We start from the raw sequence: 13,872 nt of genomic DNA on the forward strand, positions 1-13,872 counted from the left end.
TGGCTCAGTGGGTAAGAGCACCCGACTGCTCTTCCAAAGGTCCAGAGTTCAAATCCCAGCAACCACATGGTGGCTCACAACCATCTGTAACAAGATCTGATGCCCTCTTCTGGAGTGTCTGAAGACAGCTACAGTGTACTTACATATAATAAATAAATAAATCTTAAAAAAAAAAATTAGAGTGGAGTAGAACACAAGAAAGTAAAGAGACCCTTCTTAAACAGCACCTTCAGACTACATGGACTACCAGGCAGGCTGTGAAACTAAATACACATCTGCATATTGGTAAAGGTGGCGAGTGGGCGGGCAGTGAGGCTGGAGGCCACCCTCTCACCTCTGTGCTCAAGAACCACAGTGAGCCTGTAGTCACAGGGCCAGAGGGCTGCTATCCATCCTTACTATTGTTTTCTCTGGGGTTTTCTGCAGTCAGAGGAAATCCCCAAATGGTTCTGGTTCAAATAAACTACAAGTTAGTGTTTATATCATGTTCTAGGCATCATCTTCTCCTCAGAATCAAAGGGGCCTTTTCTCTAGGAGTTAAACACGAGCCATCAAGGACACCTGCAACAAGCAGGCGAGCCTACTTGATATGTGTTAAAGACCTTGAGCTCTGCAAGACTGCAGCCTGTTGGGAACTGAAGCCACTGAGATGCTCATTAGAACATGAGGTGAAGCGATGCACCCCAGGCCCTCTTACCGCTGCACACACTCCTTCACCACCTCATGCTGGCCAATGGAGGCAGCTGTGTGAAGATCCAAAGGGACATCCAGCTCCTCTGGGCTGCCCTGGGCACCAAGCCCGTGCCACATGGACAGGCTGCGCTTCAGGAGCTCCGGCTCGCTGGCTTCATCGCTGAGCTCAGACATGGCTGCAGAGGGAGGCCCAGGGGTTAGTTCTTCTTCCCTGTCTGTTCCAAGATGAAACACTGCTACCAACGGCAGGCTGTCACCTCAGATTCCTAAGAAACTGAAGCCACTAAGGTTGACTCAGCTTCCTGCTAACATCACACAGCTGCTGGCAGTTTGAGACCAGACAGAAGACGAGAACATCTGTGGAGCCATTAACTGTGATGCTGCCTCTGCTTCATACCACAGGTTCTACCTCAGACTCTCCAGGAGCCAGATGACCTTTCCTGCTAGTCAAACAGTGTGAGTTGGATTATTTAGCACTATTTGCTGAATTTGGGTGTACAGCAAAATTTAGCTGTGTCTAGCTTCTCCAGGTCCTAGTTCCTCACTAATGGACATGTATGTCTAAAGGGTTGCTGCTACAGATGCACAGAAGCTGGGTGTAGTGGCATACCTCTGTAATCCCAGCACTGGGAAAGTGGAAGAGAGGCAGGAAGATCATGAATTTAAGGTCGGCCTGGATGACATTACAAGTTTAGGCCAGCATACCTACACAGAGATCCTTTCTCAATAAAAGCAAGGGTGAGGCCCAGAAAGATGGCTCAGGGGTTAGGAGTTTGTATTGCTCTTACAGAGGACCCAAGTTCAGTTCCTTGCACCTATGTTCAGTGGCTTACAACTTCCTATAACTAAGAGGACCCAACACTCCCTCCAGTTTGAAGATCTGCATTCATGTGTGCACATACTACCCACCCCGCCCCCAGATACATGCATACATATCATTTTAAGTCTTCTAAAACAAACCAGGGCATGAGAGATGGCTTAGCGGTTAAGAGAGTGTACAACTCTTACAGAGGACCCAAGTTCAATCCCCAGCATCCATATGACACAACTCACAGCTGCCACCAGGGGATTCAATACACTCACGTACACATGCCCACACAGAAACACACATATACATAATTTAAAACAAAATGTTAGGGGCTGGAGAGATGGCTCAGCAGTTAAGAGCACCAAGTGTTCTCCCGAAGGTCCTGAGTTCAAATCCCGGCAACCACATGGTGGCTCACAACCATCCATAATGAGATCTGATGCCCTCTTCTGGGGCATCTTCTGAAGACAGCTAAAATGTACTTACATATAATAAATAAATCTTTAAAAAAAACAACAACAAAACCCCATAAAGGCCAGGAATGCAGTGCATTTGCATCTCCACAAATCACATGGAAGGCTATATGTAGTGATGCCTGACTTAATTATGGCACTTGGGGAGATGGAGACAGGATTGTGTGTTCAAGACCAGCCTGGTCTAGAGAGAGTTCCAGGACTACAAGAGTGAAACCCTCTCTCAGAAAGGAAAACAAAAAAAAACAAAGTAAAACAACAACAGAACAGCTGGGAACATAGAATTTGTCTCAAAAAAGAAAGGGGGAAAAAAAGAGGAAGAGGAGAGAAAGGACGAGGAGGACAGGGGAAAAGAAAACCCTAGCAGACTGCAGAACGCAATCCTCATGTTCCGCTAATGCTACCTGAGCAGGGATCCAGCTATGCAACCCTTTTATGTACAACAGATGAGCACAGGATGACAGGTGTATGGTTAGAGTCCTTTCTTCTGGGTAATCCATCTCAAACCAACGCCTAGCCATTTATCTTCTAGCAGATTCTTAAGTCTGGGAGCAATAGGAAGCTAGTACAGGATAGGAAGAGTTCTGGGAGAGGTCAGGTGCCCCACTGCGTAAGGCCTTCAGCCATGAGCCCAAGCCCTAGCAAGGCAAAGTCTGTGGGGGTGGGGGGACAGGAGAAGAGATAATGGCACTTTACAGTGAGTAGAGCCTCAGTTTCACGTTCTGCTCTTACCTGTGCAATGGCTACTGTTTTGTTTTGAGACAAGGTCCCACTGTGTAGCCCTGGATGACTTAGAACTCAATGTGTAGGCCAGACTAAACTTGATGGCACAGATACACCTGTCTTTGCTGAGATTAAAGCCTGTGCCACTATACGTAGATAAATGGTCACTGGTACTAAGCATTGGTGGGAGCCACCTCAGTGAGCCCAAACCACTTTAAGTGGCTGAGTCCTTCCGGGACCATATCACAGTGCTCTGGCAAGGTTGGAACTAACCCTAACCTGACCCAACAGAGTCAAGAGTAGAACAGCAGGGTGGGAAGACCCGGGCTTTGGCACTGAACCCACCTGGGTCCCATCTCGGGGTCAAAACCACTGCAGGAGTAGCCTCAAGGATACAGAGCACCACAATATCCATACTCAAGAGTTCTGGTGAACCCAGAAGGAAGCCCGAAGGAAGTGTGACACAGAAGGTACTAATTCCCTCCCCTTAAACACTCTAGCATTATCCTGTGTTGGTGAAAGCTGGGCCTGGCAGCACAACTTCCACACAGAGGCAGAAGAGTCAAATCCCAAGCCTGCCTGGGCAACTTAGTGAGACTAAAATATTTTAAAAGTAGAAAGATGGGCTGGAGAGATGGCTCAGCAGTCAAGAGCACTGACTGCTCTTCTGAAGGTCCTGAGTTCAAATCCCAGCAACCACATGGCTCACAACCACCCATAATGAGATCTGATGCCCTTTTCTAGTGCATCTGAAGACAACTACAGTGTACTTACATGATAATAAATATTATGTTTTTAAAAAGTAGAAAGATGGTTGAGGAACTTAGTGCGATTAAAATATTTAAAAAGTAGAAAGACGGTTGAAGATCTATCTCAGTGATAAGCATCATATATACACAACTTGCAAGGACATAAGTTTACTTTTAAAAGTTATATAAAAAGGACAACATACATCAGTTTGCCAGTCTCACGATGAGTGATGTGTGTGGGCTGGTAAGGTGAAAACAAGGCCTGTATACTGGAAACACCAGCTTCTCCTGCTGCAAAGCCTGCGCTCAAGCAGTACCTAACCTCACTGGTGAGACAGAGTCTGAACCAACAGAATGGACACGTGCTTCCCCAAACTGGAAAAACGTAGGCAGAACCCTGGAAGAACTCACACCTGCAACTCCAGCTCTTGGGGGCTGAGACAATAGGTCCGCCTTTGAGTTCAAGGACAACCGGGGAAACATTAGATGCTTACTCTAAAAGCATCCAACCCGCCAGCGTAGTGGCACCGGCCTTTAATCTCAGCATCTGGGAGGTAGATCTCAGTGAGTCTGAGGCCAGCCTGGTCTACACAGTGAGACACACCCACAATCTCAAAAAAAACAACACCCCCAAAAATCGATTCAAGTAAAATAAAAGTTTCTATGTCTTCTGCACCTCTCTTCCAGAATTTCAGTAGCAGCCCTGATAAGTTACTCTTAAATTTCCTTAATCTAAGTTTAAAAAAAAAAAATTCTATTCTGGAGGCAACTGTCAGTCCTCCAAGAGATCCGTGAAGGCCTCGAGGGAGCCCCTGCAGCCCAAATGTGCACCGTGCACGACCGCAGGCTCCCGTGTGGCTGAGCAGTCTGGCCGACACCTCGCGTGACCCCTTAGTTTAGCACCACGGCGCCGGGCCCGCGTCCCCAAACCCTGCGACAGGCAAACGCCAGGGCTGCCCGCCCGAGCGGACTCAGGGCGCCTCGGGCCCCGCCTCTCAGAGGGCCCCGCCGCGGCCCGGCCTACCTGCAAGGCCTCAGGTTCCCGCGCCACCCTCCAGCGACAGCGGCTCGCCCCTCACCTTCCGACTGCCCTGCGCCCGGCCCACCCCGGAAGTAATCCTCGCACGGCGCAGAGCATCCGGGGAAGGTGACGGACGTTCTGTTATTGACACGCCACAGCAGCCCATGAGATGGCAGATACCGGCCCATTCGCTCAGGAGCCAATCCTGAGGCAGAGAGGCAGGGTGGCCGTGCTCAGCACGGGGACAAGGCAAGTGGGCGGGCGGAGCGGCTGAGGCGAGTGGGAGACCGCGGAAACCCACGCGACGATGGGTGGGTCCCGGTTGCGGGTGGCAGGGAATGAGATCCTCCCCTCGGCTCTAGCACGGACTGCCTGGTCCCGCTGCCTTCCAGTTCCCTTGACAACGACGCCTGGCGCGGGGCGGAGCGAGGCGGGGCCAACTGGCTTTGAGGAGAAACACTGAGCCGCTCGGTCTTCTGAGCCTTCCTTCAACCCTCCCCGCCTTGCACACCTAAAGGACGACCAGTCCTGGGCGGCCCCCTTCACTTCGGTGATTCTGTGTCCTACCGCCAAAGCCCCTGGTAGGAAACATCTTTTGGTGCGTATACCAAAAGCTTCTCCACCTGTGGTTCCCAATTCAGGACAGCCAAGCACCCGTCCTTGCTCAAATGCCGTAGGCCCCCACTCACTCCTCTGACGCAGCTCTGGTTTGGCACGGTTAGCTGATCTGCTTGGTCCGCTCGCTAGGCCTTCACCCTCAATCCTAAAGTCCCTCTGCCCCTGAGGACTGAGCATGTTTTCTTTAGGGTGAGATAAGGTGGAGCTGAGCCAGCGACTGGATTATAGAGACTCATTTGAGTGATGACTAAAAAAATCTCTTGAATAATGGATCTTAAACCTCTAATTCTGAAGATTATTTTTAATTACACTAATGAATTAGTTTATATTTTAATTACGTGTATGGGTGTGAAGGTGGGCATGTGTACTCCAGTGCAGATACCAGTGGACACCAGAGACGCGCTCTCCCTGAGGTTAAAGTTGCAAGTGGTTGTGGTTTGGGAGCTGAATTGTGATCCTCTATGAGAGCAGTAGAGGACACCGCCATCTTGTACACTCACGACTGCACACACCCACACATACAGTCCTGCTACCAAGTGACATAAGTTTGCAGAACCAGAAGGAAATGGGTAGAAACTAGAATTTTGCGGGTGCATTTTCATCTACAGCTGATCAAGGCTTTGGGAAGGCTACCAATGCTAGTTTCTCCTTGAACACCCAGACACTCCCACCTCACCTTGTGTGCTCCACAGGACTCCTTGATGATGACAGACGGTGTCCTTTGAGTCCTGGCCCCCATGACATCCAAAGACAAAGCAGTGGTGTCCTTGCCAGTTTCTCCCTGGGATGCCATCCTTGAGGCTGCCAAAGACCAGCTGCCATCTCTGGATTCAGACTCGTCCCTGGTGAGCAAGAGCTTTCTCCTGGATATTAACTGCCAGCCTGGGCAAGGACAGCTTCGGGCACATCTATCTCTACAGACCCCACTTTGGTCTATGGACTTTATTTTCACTCATTAGTGTCTGGGATTACTTCTGGGTATCCACTTCTTCCAGGTTTCTCTCTGGGTTTGCCAGGACTCTTGAGTGTGGATATTAGTGCTCTGTATCTCCAAGGCCACTCCTGCTGTGGTCCTAACTCCCAGGGGGACTCGGTGCCAAAGCCCTGGTCTTCCCACCCTGCTGTTGGACTGCTCTCAACTCTGTTGGGTCAGGTCAGGTCCAGCTCCAAGCTCTGAGAGTGATGACCTTGCCAAGGCCACATGGTATGGTCTGGGAGGGATTCGGCCACTTGAGGTGAGTTGGGGTCACTGACAGTATCAGTGGCCATTTATACAGGTGAGAGGGATCCATTGTGATCCACTGGTTAGAGGCTCAGCACAAAGGTTGGCACAAGACATTTCAAGTGAAGAGCAAGGGTTCTAGAAGCAAGGTGACTAGTTTATGCTGTACCTGGGTGTTTTAAAGATGAAGGTGATGGAGCTGAGTGAGATTCAGGCATCATCCAGTTCATAGTGAATGAGGCAGAAGAGGTAGACAAGCTGGGTGTGGTATTGCACGCCTTTAATCCCAGCACTCGGGAGGCAGAGGCAGGCGGATTTCTGAGTTCGAGGCCAGCCTGGTCTACAAAGTGAGTTCCAGGATAGCCAGGGCTACACAGAGAAACAGAGAAACCCTGTCTCGGAAAAAAAAAAAAAAAAAAAAAAAAAAAAAAAAGAAGAAGAAGAAAAAGAGGTAGACAGTGGCAGTGCCAAAGTGCCCTAGTGCTGTCATTGCCTTGTGATGTCCGTGTGAGGTGGCAGGCAGTGTCAGCTCAGCCTCTCTCCATTAGAGACCAAGTCTCCTGTGTTAAGTGACTAGTTAGTATGAAAGTGAGTTGGCCTCCATTCTCACTGCCTCTTCACTACCGTTGTTCAGCGCTGGCTTTAATGCAGTGTCCATTGTATGCATTAATGCAGCATCTGTTGTGTGCATTAGCACAGCACATCCATTGTGTAATTAATGCCGCATCCGTGTGTGCAAGGCTTGCATATGCCCTGTGAAAAACGAAGCCCACATCTCACCAACAGGAGGTATGCTGCTAAGCCTGTTTCAAATGGGCAGCAGAAAGCAGCACAGAACAAGGCCCTTTGTCGAGAACTGATCTTCCCAGACCTGCTCCTGGGCGGGATGTGCAAAGTATGACTGCCTTTTCCTCTAAAGTGCCCTGGTCTCTCTGCAGTCTGACCGTGAGGAAGAAGAGCCCTTCATCTTTCAGCGGAACGAGCCTGTCCTGATTCCAGACCTGACTGAGGAGCTGGCTGAAGACCCTGTTGGTGTCGATGAGTCAGGGACCTGGGTTACTGCAGGGAGGAGTCCTTCACCTGAGGTCTGTAGGACACTGGCCTTGGGAATTCTGGAGGGGAGGGGAGGGGAGGGAGGTCGTCCCAAGTCTCACAAGGATTCCACGAGCAGTGGAATGGTTAAACCACTGGTTTGGCCTCTCTTCCTCCCACAAGGACAGCCTGGCCATCGGGTATATAGCACATGAGCATGCCCTCCCTCAGAACTAGGAGCACATTTGATTTTCTCTCTGATTTCCCACCCTGACCTGTGTTGTTTTCTACCAAGACATTTTATATTGTCTGGCCATTGTCAGAGCTGCATGTCTCAAGTGTCTCTCCATAACCTAGCTAATTTTTAGCTGAACTTATGTTCAGCTACTAAGTGATCCAGCAAGGAAAGGAAGGGATGTGTTCCACAAATGCCTGCACAGTGGTGCTTAATGCTACCCTAGTAGGAGATCAGGGAGAAGTGGGAAACAAACAGGAAAGGCTACAACACAAGCTCTAGCCTCCTAGTTGCAGGAACTACCAATGCCATAGCTATAATCATCTCTCTGCCCACACCCCTGGGAGAGACCAAGACCTCTATGTAAACTCAAGCAATCATCCAGAGCTGGTGGAACAGGCATGTACTATGAGCTACTTGGAAACTAGCAGGAGCATCAGAAGTTAAAGGCAGGGGCTGGACAGGATGATTCAATAATTAAGAGAGCTTGCTGCTCTTGCAGAAGACCCAGATTTGGTTTCCAGACCTACATGGTAGCTTACAACCACTTTTAACTCCCAATTCTAAAAGATCAGGCCCCCATCTTTTGGCCTCTGTAGGCTCCAGCACAAATGATACACATAAACACACGTACATATATATGTATAATTATGACTAATACTGGAAGGTGGTGCTATATGCTTTAATCGCAGCACTCAGAAGGCAAAGGCAGACAGATCTCTGAATTTAAGGATAGCGAGGGCTAGCTCAGAGAAACCCTGTCTCAGAAAAGCTGATAGGTAGGTAGATAGCTAGCTAGATAGATGATATTCACATCAGTGGCTTGATGACGAGAACGGTTGCTATCTACGGATCCCACCTGAGGCTTTTTATCCTTGGCAACCCCAGCCTGTCAGACCTATTAACACTTGTTGAAGTTGCTGAGGTGAAACATACTTCCCAATGAAAACACTGTAGAATCCAAAACCCATTTTAAAGGCTAAGCTGGGCTCCAGGATCCACTCAGCTCTGGGTAACCTGTCTCTGCTCAGTTAATCTTAACATCATTGAAGCAAACTGGATGTGTGAGGGCTGAAGAGGATCTCCTGACCCATCTTCACCATATCCATTGCCTGAAGCCAGCCCTCAGAGGAGCAGGTGTAAACAACACCCCTTACCCTCCACAGGAGGATCTCAGAGGCCAGCTGGGGCTCTGGCCACTTTAGGTCACTTTTTTGGTTTGTTTGGTTTGGTTTTTAGAGATAGTGTTTCTCTGTTCTGAATGTTCTACTCATTCTGTAGACCAGGCTGGCCTTGAACTCTGAGATCCACCTGCCTCTCTGCTTCCCAAGTGCTAAGATTAAAGGCATGAGCCACCACCACCCAGCAACACGATTTTCATGAGATATTTTCTTCCTTTCTGTAAGGATTACCACCTCCTCTGGGAGAGAAGTGATGGGGAGTGAACAGTTTAAGAGATAGTGGCAATGACTATATGACTTGACAGACTGCTGAACTCAAGGGTCAAAGTGAGACCTGGCAATGGTGGTACATGCCTTTAATCCTGACACTCAGGAGACAGGCAGACAGATCTCTGTGAGTTCGAGACTAGCCTGGTCTAGTTCCAGTACAGTACATTTAGAGCTATATATAGTAAGAATCTGTCTTGAAAAAAAAAAAGATCAAAATGGGGCCCATAAAATGGCTTGGTGGGAAAAGGTACTTGCTGCTTAGCCTAACAGCCTGAGTTCCATCCCTGGGACCTACAGAGAAGAGGAGAACCGACTCTCAAAGTTATCCTCTGACCTCCACTTAATCATGCATGTACACTTCCCCAAAAGTATGTCTGCAGGTGTTCATAGAAGGTGCCGTTTCTTCTCTAGCCACTTCTGATTCCTGGGAGATTAGCCATAGAGCCCAGAAGTGAATGGATGGTAACATCAGAGGACTTGGCCCATCAGGAAAGAAGAGACCCTGGCTGGTCCTGCTGTGTCAAGAGCAGCCCAGTCCTTGTGGATGCCGAGGAGGCGCACAACTGGCTGGAAGGAAGCCTTAGAAGCCCGTCTAACCCCAAAGGATCCCTGAGTCCCCCATGGTGTTCCCAGGGAGAGGCCACCTTTCCTTCAGCAGGAGAGCTGGAGACAGAGCCCTCAGATACTGACTGTAGAAAGGCTGCAAAGCGCAGAGCCCTCCGCAGGGATAGGAGGAAAATGATAGAGAGAGAGATCCTTCAGAAAGTGACCCAGGGTGCTCAGAGCCCAGCCTGTGGTGACCAAAGCCAGGCTGCAGAGGTAGGACCCCAGCAAGAAGCAACCTTGGAGCAGTCTCAGGAAGGATGGCCAGTTCTCTCCCTCAAGGTAGGTGTCTGCATGGCCTAGCCTGCCCTCAGGTCCATCCCCACTGCGTGGGCACATTCTTGCCACACTGCTGAGGAGGGAAGCAGCTGCTCAGGACCTAAGGCCCAGATCCCAAGTCCACTGCTGCTCCTGTGACAGTGTGGGATAGACTGGCATGGAGCTCACCCTCGGGGAGAATTAGTGGCAATAGCAAGAGAAGCCAACTCCAGCCTTCTTTAGAGAACACAGAAATGACCCAAGTGTGAATGCTGACTGTCAGTCATGCTAAGACAAGCAGTGCTACAGAAGGGAGGTCCTCAGTGGGCAGATGTCACCTGCCAGGAACAGCTGTCCAGTCACAGTGTATATGATCGTGCACTGGCAGGGAGACAGGCTGGGAACAGGAGAGGCCATCCTGCTAAGACACTGCAGCAGAGGAAGGGGTGTGAGGGCCACTGGGAAAGAAGATCTGTAGACCACAGCAGGGTTCCTCCATGGCTGAGCTCTTCCTCATTATGGTGGTGGGTAGGCAGCCTGTGGCAAGCACAGCTCAATCTATGTGGTAACCCTATCTACGGGACAAGAAAGAAACCCGTCATACTAGCCCTGTTTTCAAAGAGAAGAGTAGTCTGGTCAGCTGTGTGGATATTGGAAGATGGTCCAGCCTGGCATGGGAAGAACACGCACCTCACCCCTGCATCACTTTAACATTGTACAGAGCGCAGCACACAGATGTGCTTGAATTCTTCATTGCTGTTTACATAAACCAACAATTTCATTCTGTTCACCCTCACCTACAGGGCTGCAGGAGTTTGAAAGGTCTCACATAAGCATGTATCGTAGGTCCCTTGCCTCCTCCCTCTGTCATACCAATGCCTGCAAAGCCATTTGGACCAGGCTCTCCAGTCTAAGCACTGCTTGAACCACCAGGTTCTTTTTTTTTTTTTTTTTTTTTTTTTTTTTTTTTTTTTTTTTTTTGGTTTTTCGAGACAGGGTTTCTCTGTATAGTCCTGGCTGTCCTAGAACTCACTCTGTAGACCAGGCGGCCCCAAACTCAGAAATCTGCCTGCCTCTGCCTCCAGAGTGCTGGGATTAAAGGCGCGCGCCACCACACCCGGCACACCAGGTTCTTAAAGTTGCAAAACTTTTCAGACATCTTAAATTGATATGAACCTAGACAGTTTAAAAATTACATGGTGATCTGGGTATAGGGAGGCAGAGACAGGTGATCTTTTGAGTTTGAGGCCAGCCTGGTCTATAGAGCAAGTACCAGGACAACCAAGACTACACAAAGAAACCCTGTCTCTCACACACACATACACACACACACACACACACACAATTACATGGTGGAAAAGTATAAGATGTGCCTCAGTGGTAGGGTACTTACCTTGCATGCACAAAATGGGTGTACACCTGTAAGTCCAGAGCTCGAGAGGGAAAGAGGTTGGAGGATCAGACATTCAAGGTCATCCTTGGCTACATAGTTCAAGATGAGCCTGGGCTATAATGACATCATGTCTGGGGCAAAAAATGGAGCTTCCTCTAGGTTAGCCATCTTTGTGCCCCAAAGTACTGACACCCCCCCCCAATAAAAGCCACTTAAGGAAGGAGGTCTCAAGAAATGTAGGTCTCACATTAAAGGACTCACTTAGTGTGTAATCAGTCACAACAGACAGGACATTCATTTGCTAGCTGAACCCAAACTCCAAACACCACTCTAATGTATGGTGGTTGGAGTCTGGGCTGGGGGCTTCCAGGTTGTTGGCCCCTTATCCAAGGAACTGAAAGCAAAGGCTCACACAGATGTGCAGAAGTCATCTTTTGAAGCAGGATAACTTTATTGGAGCTCAATAACAGCAAATAAAAAGCTATACACTGTCAAGGGCTCCTTTTTTTTTTTTTTTTGTATTTCGTCTATTTAAAACTTTTTTTTCCATTTTTTTAATTAGTTATTTTATTCAATTACATTTCCAATGCTACCCCAAAAGTCCCCCAAACCCTCCCCCCACCAAGGGCTTCATTTTATGCAGTCTAAAGGAAGTGGGGCTGGTTATAAGGGCATAAATTGTATGGTTCTATATTTTGATTGATTTTTTTCCTACTGCACGTGTTCCTTTCCCACAATGCATCAGATTTTAATCACCTGAATAATGCGTAGTTCTACACAGGCACAAAAGTACAGTAACTAGGAGGTTCTCCGTAAAAGGTTATTAGAGACACAGATTTTCCTTACGGCCTTAACACTCAAAATTAGTTCAGGCAGGATAGCTCCTTCTCTTCTTCATACCCAGATACACTGGGAACACACTTGAATAGAAATTGTCTAAATTTGATTGTTAGGGAGTTGAGGGCAAAGGTTTATACAGTAATCCAGAGAGATGGGGATTCCTGAGCTGGATGCAGGGCAGGAGTGTCAAGGGATTGAGGTTGCTAGGTGCAGTGTTTGAAGAGGAGTTTGTCTGTGTGGTACACGCAAGTGAAGGAACTACACTTCCAAATGTATTATTATAATGGGGGTGTGGACAATCTAAAACCAAACTGGGGGTGGGGCCCTAAGCTAAACTATTTCCTGTTTGCCCCCTCACTACAATGGATGATCATGACACTCTCCACTAGCTGCAGCTGATGTGAAGGGGGGTGGGGAAGTCCTGCAGCCCTGTAATCAGTGTTATCATTTCAGCAACTTGAAAGCTGGGACTTGGATTACATCCTTCAGAGTCTGCCAGGGCGACAAGACAGCCAGGGCGACAGTGCATCCAGAAGTGCATGGTGGTTAGCTGACCGCTGCCAAGACCAAGGTCTGACTTTCAACCCTGAAGCCCAAGCCAGTCCGCACAGCACCTCCTTCCAAGCCTCAGGGGCAGGGCTATGAGATGGGCAGGGGCCAGCTGCCCCTTACTACCCTCAGCACACATTTCAACCGGCCTTACAAAGACTTTACTCGTTCATCATACATGCGTGGTCAGGCCTTCAAAATTGCCCTGCCCGGTGGCTCACCACTTTCCTTCCTCCAGCTTCCTTCCTTCCTTTCCTCCTTTCTCTCCTGAGGGAAAGTACAACCTGCCTTTCTCCCCTCAGGCAGCTTTCACACTCCTGGGTCCCTCATTTTACTTGAAAATGAAGGCAGAGGACATCATACTCTCCTGTCCTTGTAGCCTTGCTGTGGGCAGCTCTGTAAAAGGCAGAAGCTCCTCACGTTCTGCCCGCCGCACAGGCCCCCAACAGCAGGTGCAAGCACATCTGAGCTGAGGAGCAAAGTCAGGGCCTATTCCAGCCAAAGACTCATAGACCAACAGCCTCTGGGCTGTTTGAAACAAGACATTTTTTAAAGTTTAATTTTATTTTTTCTTGTATGCATGTATGTATATGAACCATACATACATATATATGTGTCTGTGCATGTCCAGAAGAGGGCAGCTGATCTCCTGGAACTGGAGTTCCATATAGTTGTGAGCTACCATGGGAGTGCTTAGGATTGAGGCCAGGTACTCAGCAGGAGCAGCAAGTGCTCTTAATCACTGAGCCATCTCTCCAGCCCTAGCTCTAGTTTGTGTTTGAGATGAGGTCTCACTGTTTAGCCCTGGCAGACCTGGAATTTGATGTGTTGAACTCACAAAGATCCCCTTGCCTCTGTTTTCTGAGTGCTGATGTGAAAGGTATATACCACCACTGTGTCTTTTGTTTTTGAGATAGGGTCTCACACTGTAACCCAGGCTGGCCTGGAGCTCTTGACAATCCTGTTGAAGACTTCAAAGGTCTGCCACTACTGAGCATGTGATAGCAAGTGCCGTGCCAGCAGAGCTTCACGATAGGACAAAGCAGTCCTCTGCAAGGACACCCTCTGTGGAGGGTGCTGTGGCAGGAACTAGTCTGTTTTTAAATGTTCATGGCTCTTTAATCAAGCCGTTCCTTTTTAGTTTTACTTTCTTGAGACATATAGTCCAGGCTGACTCAACTTTTTTTTTTTTTTTTTTTTTTTT

At 48.7% G+C, this 13,872-nt stretch overlaps 2 protein-coding genes across 6 annotated transcripts in view; one reads left to right on the top strand and one right to left on the bottom strand.

The window, feature by feature from the left end:
• The window catches only part of Anks3 (ankyrin repeat and sterile alpha motif domain containing 3), a 24,585-nt gene extending 19,910 nt beyond the window's left edge, over positions 1–4,675 (bottom strand). For 3 of the 4 annotated variants that reach the window (XM_021184613.2, XM_021184614.2, XM_021184612.2), the window contains exons 1-2: positions 4,526–4,674; positions 698–869 (exon numbers count right to left, since the gene is read on the bottom strand). In XM_021184613.2, coding sequence (XP_021040272.1) covers positions 698–869; positions 4,526–4,655 — 302 coding nt within the window. In that variant the 5' untranslated portion in view covers positions 4,656–4,674. Of the gene's footprint in view, positions 1–697; positions 870–4,525 lie in introns of all 4 variants that reach the window. The other variant, XM_029470573.1, reaches the window with a different exon arrangement.
• A 58-nt stretch (positions 4,676–4,733) lies between these two features.
• C16H16orf71 (chromosome 16 C16orf71 homolog) overlaps positions 4,734–13,872 on the top strand; it is a 15,716-nt gene continuing 6,577 nt past the window's right edge. Inside the window, exons 1-5 of one of the 2 annotated variants that reach the window (XM_021184618.2) lie at positions 4,734–5,065; positions 5,778–5,930; positions 7,246–7,392; positions 9,437–9,910; positions 12,573–12,690. In XM_021184618.2, the coding sequence (XP_021040277.1) occupies positions 5,823–5,930; positions 7,246–7,392; positions 9,437–9,910; positions 12,573–12,690 (847 nt within the window). In that variant the 5' untranslated portion in view covers positions 4,734–5,065; positions 5,778–5,822. The remainder of the gene's footprint in view (positions 5,066–5,777; positions 5,931–7,245; positions 7,393–9,436; positions 9,911–12,572; positions 12,691–13,872) is intronic. The other variant, XM_021184619.2, reaches the window with a different exon arrangement.

The sequence above is a fragment of the Mus caroli genome, chromosome 16, assembly GCF_900094665.2.
Source record: "Mus caroli chromosome 16, CAROLI_EIJ_v1.1, whole genome shotgun sequence".
NCBI lineage: Eukaryota > Metazoa > Chordata > Mammalia > Rodentia > Muridae > Mus > Mus caroli.